Here is a 3315-nt window from a genome sequence, read left to right as displayed (position 1 = left end):
CTTTTGCGTCACACTTTTCAAACTGCCGCTAATGCAATGTAAACAGACAAGTGAATGCTAACTGCCAGTACTGTTGCATCAGCTAACAGACCCAAGCACTGGCTAGCACTGTGCTAAAGGATGAAGGGAGACCCAGAGAAAGTGTGACCAAGTGGTGCTCCCTGGGACTTTCATTCACTGAAGCCTGTGGCATCACCAGAAATTGAAACAGCAATCTCCTGGTTATTTGGACAAACACTTAGACGGGAGCGCCACTCAAAAATAAACATTATTTATTTCAAGTCAAAAATGAAGTGTGACAAAACATTCTTGTTTTTGCAAATTGCTCTCTCATGCAAAAACTTTGCATTCATGATGATTGGACCAATAGATATGTTTGAAAATACTAACCTCTTTTTACAATTTTACATTGAATGACAAGAAGGTTTTTTCTTCTTATAAAAATGTCAAAAATATGAGTTTTTTGCATAACAGTGACACACATCGTGTCTTCACATCGATTAACCCAGCGAGATAATATTATTCAATTTTTTATGATATTTTGTAAAAATCTAAATAAGGTAAAATAAAATAGATAGTCTAATTAAAGGGGTGTCTTTGTCAGTATGCATAAAACAACCTAGTGGGTCATTTTTACATTTTAAATTAAATCTAATACTTTAGACTTCTACATTTGTATTACGTTTCTACATTGTACTGAACTGGAAGTGTTTTTAAAGCAGTTGTGTGAATTATTCATTTAGCCTATAGAGGGAGCTATAGTCTCACTATGCTCACAAAACCCAAAGCTGGTAAAACAAAAATGCATTTCTCTTCAGAATCATCCACACCCTCATTGCCTTGATTAGCTTTTTGCGTCGTGCCCTAAAGGCCCATATTAGTACAACATTCCACATTTTAAGCACTTTTTTAACATTGCTGAAGATTCTGTAGCAGCTGCTAATCATTTGGTGCAGAGAAATTCACAGAAGAGAATGGGCTTAGGGCAGAAATAAAGACCAGCTTTATTATACCTTATTACATTATGAATAAGCATATCTTTTGCACCTTCTTCACATTACTACATTGACAACTATTGAAATCAGGTGAATGAACTACAGCAAAACAGCAATCGAGTGTCAGTACCTAAAATACAACCCTCAGACTACTTGAACGTTGATCCTGCTGACAGTTTTAGGTTGTATGCAGCAAAAGTACACTGGAAGCAGTCAGTGATTCCAACAACGTACATGTTGTTCATCATCTAAATCACCTCCCATATAAAAGTAGAAAAGAGAGCTGAATACACAACTAGCCATTAGAATGGTTTATTTCGTGGGCTTGCTGTTTTCCACTGGAACTGGAAATGTCCAACATCTAAAATCATTTTCTATCCTAAACAAAGGTTAGGCAGTCGTGAAAAGCCAAAACACGTCTCCTTTTTCAGTCCTCTTCAACCTCTCCTACCCATTCAGTACTCTTTTCAAAGATAATTTAAAACACACTCCACATCTAGCCACCTTTTCAGGATATGTGGGCACCTGCTCCTCCAGAAGATGAATATAGACACCCAAGAGCATATGCATTCAAGCAAATCTTTCCTTTTATAAGAATCTGCACAGCGTACAAGACAAGAGGTTGTAATGGCAGATCTTAAGAATGCTGTGCATCCTTTCAAAATCAGCAAGCAGTTCTGACTTAGATTTCATAGACCATTACGTTCCAACGTTCACAGCCTCAGATAGTTTCAATTACAGTAGATTGTACAAGTAAAAAGTGATTACTTTCTTTAACAACTATTGTCTACCAACCTACATGGCTGTGATTATTTTTTTGACACATGGAAGCAAGTGAAATAAGACCCTGAGATGATGTTCTCAATAATCCCTCACCTTTACCCATTTGAACATAAACACTGACTTTCTCTCTTTGTAAGAGTACATACAAACACATGAATTGGCCATTAGTGCTGTGCCTGTATCACTCCTGTATGGTGACAACTTTCAAACATTCTACTGAATGCTGTGCTTGTAAAGATTGCTGTAAAATCCAATGGCACCAAACAAGTAGCCAGATTATCTCTCTGCAAGTTTTGAGGCAAGCATTTGACCACACAAATCTGGGCAAAATACTCCAGCTTGGTGTTCTTCCAGAAAGTTATTTCACTTAAAGAGATGGAAAACTGCCTCGGGTGTATCCACTAGCCAGATCATAAGAGACCTGAGAGACAGGGCAGTCCGTAAAGAAGTTTGGGAAGGTCAACGAACATGGGGAACTTTGCTCCACAGGCACAGAGCCAGATGAGTCTGTGTTGCCATAAAGAGATGGCTGCCCTGGCACTGTCCTCATGTCCCCTGTTTTTTTGGCCGCAACACCGCCTGTGCCCCAAGGCTCTGCATACAGGAAACCACCTGTCACAAAATGGTGCGAGTCAAAAGTGCCTGGCTCAGGGCCTCCAGTTCCCTCCTGCTGGACTCGTACGGGTGTAGTGTGGAAGAGCTCCTGTTCAGTGACCATGTTGCTGTAGTCAGGTCCCAGGAGCTCAAAGAACTCCGCTGCATCCGGATTTCCCCGCTCCAGGTCTTTGAGGGACATGCCGGAAGTTGATGTAACTCTGGAGCTGTTGGCTGGCTCTGTGAAGAAAGATGGGGGTAGGTTTCGGTGTCTCAGAGGGGGCTTTTTGGCCCTCTCTCCCCTCAAGTCCTTGGCAGGGTTAAAGAGGGCGGCCAGACTCTTGCTCTGCAAGTTGGCCTGAGTCCCATCTCGTTTAGGTGGTGTTTTGCTCTGCAGGGTGCTGGCTGGAGCCTGCAGGGAGTCTTGTCTCTTGCAAGGCTCTTGAGTCGCTGCATTCCCAGATGTGATGATCCCTGTGCATCTCTTGATCTGCTTCTGCAGGTATTTGCGGTGGTTCACTTTCCTTTTGGACTTGACAGGCTTGTCCAGAGCCAGTTTAATGTTGCTCGAAGCAGAGTCGATGAAGCTGAGCAGGTCCCTGGTCGTTTCCCTGAAGTCACTCTCACAGTCAGCTTCACCCAAGAGACCCCCGTCCAAGCCCTTCTCCACCTCATACTCCATGACCGAACCAGGGAAACAGAAGTTTAGGAACTGCGAGTTCATGATGGCTGTCTGAACGGCCATTTCTCTCTGCAATCTTCACCCAAGATGTCCACTGTTATCACCAAGAGTTTGTCAGATCATCATTTAAACATTTTTTTTTTTCTTTTAGCCTAGGGTGTTCCAGGGCGGTTTGCTAACCCTTGGTCCTTGCGCGGGGCAAGCACTGTGTTTCTTTTTACTCTACCAAAAGCAGTACTGGGGGACAGACTTTGGGGGAAG

The 3315-nt window shown here is 42.5% G+C and overlaps 1 protein-coding gene across 1 annotated transcript; it reads right to left on the bottom strand.

Moving 5' to 3' along the window:
• Nucleotides 1-307: 307 nt before the first annotated feature.
• On the bottom strand, nucleotides 308-3268 carry fam181b (family with sequence similarity 181 member B). Its single transcript, XM_072691119.1, has one exon. The coding sequence runs from the start codon at nucleotides 3115-3117 to the stop codon at nucleotides 2146-2148; it is 972 nt and encodes a 323-aa protein (XP_072547220.1). The 5' UTR covers nucleotides 3118-3268; the 3' UTR covers nucleotides 308-2145.
• Nucleotides 3269-3315: the final 47 nt, after the last annotated feature.

The sequence above is a fragment of the Salminus brasiliensis genome, chromosome 11 (assembly GCF_030463535.1).
Source record: "Salminus brasiliensis chromosome 11, fSalBra1.hap2, whole genome shotgun sequence".
NCBI lineage: Eukaryota > Metazoa > Chordata > Actinopteri > Characiformes > Bryconidae > Salminus > Salminus brasiliensis.
The sequence above is the reverse complement of the archived record's forward strand: the minus strand, read 5'-3'. Positions and strand labels throughout refer to the sequence as shown.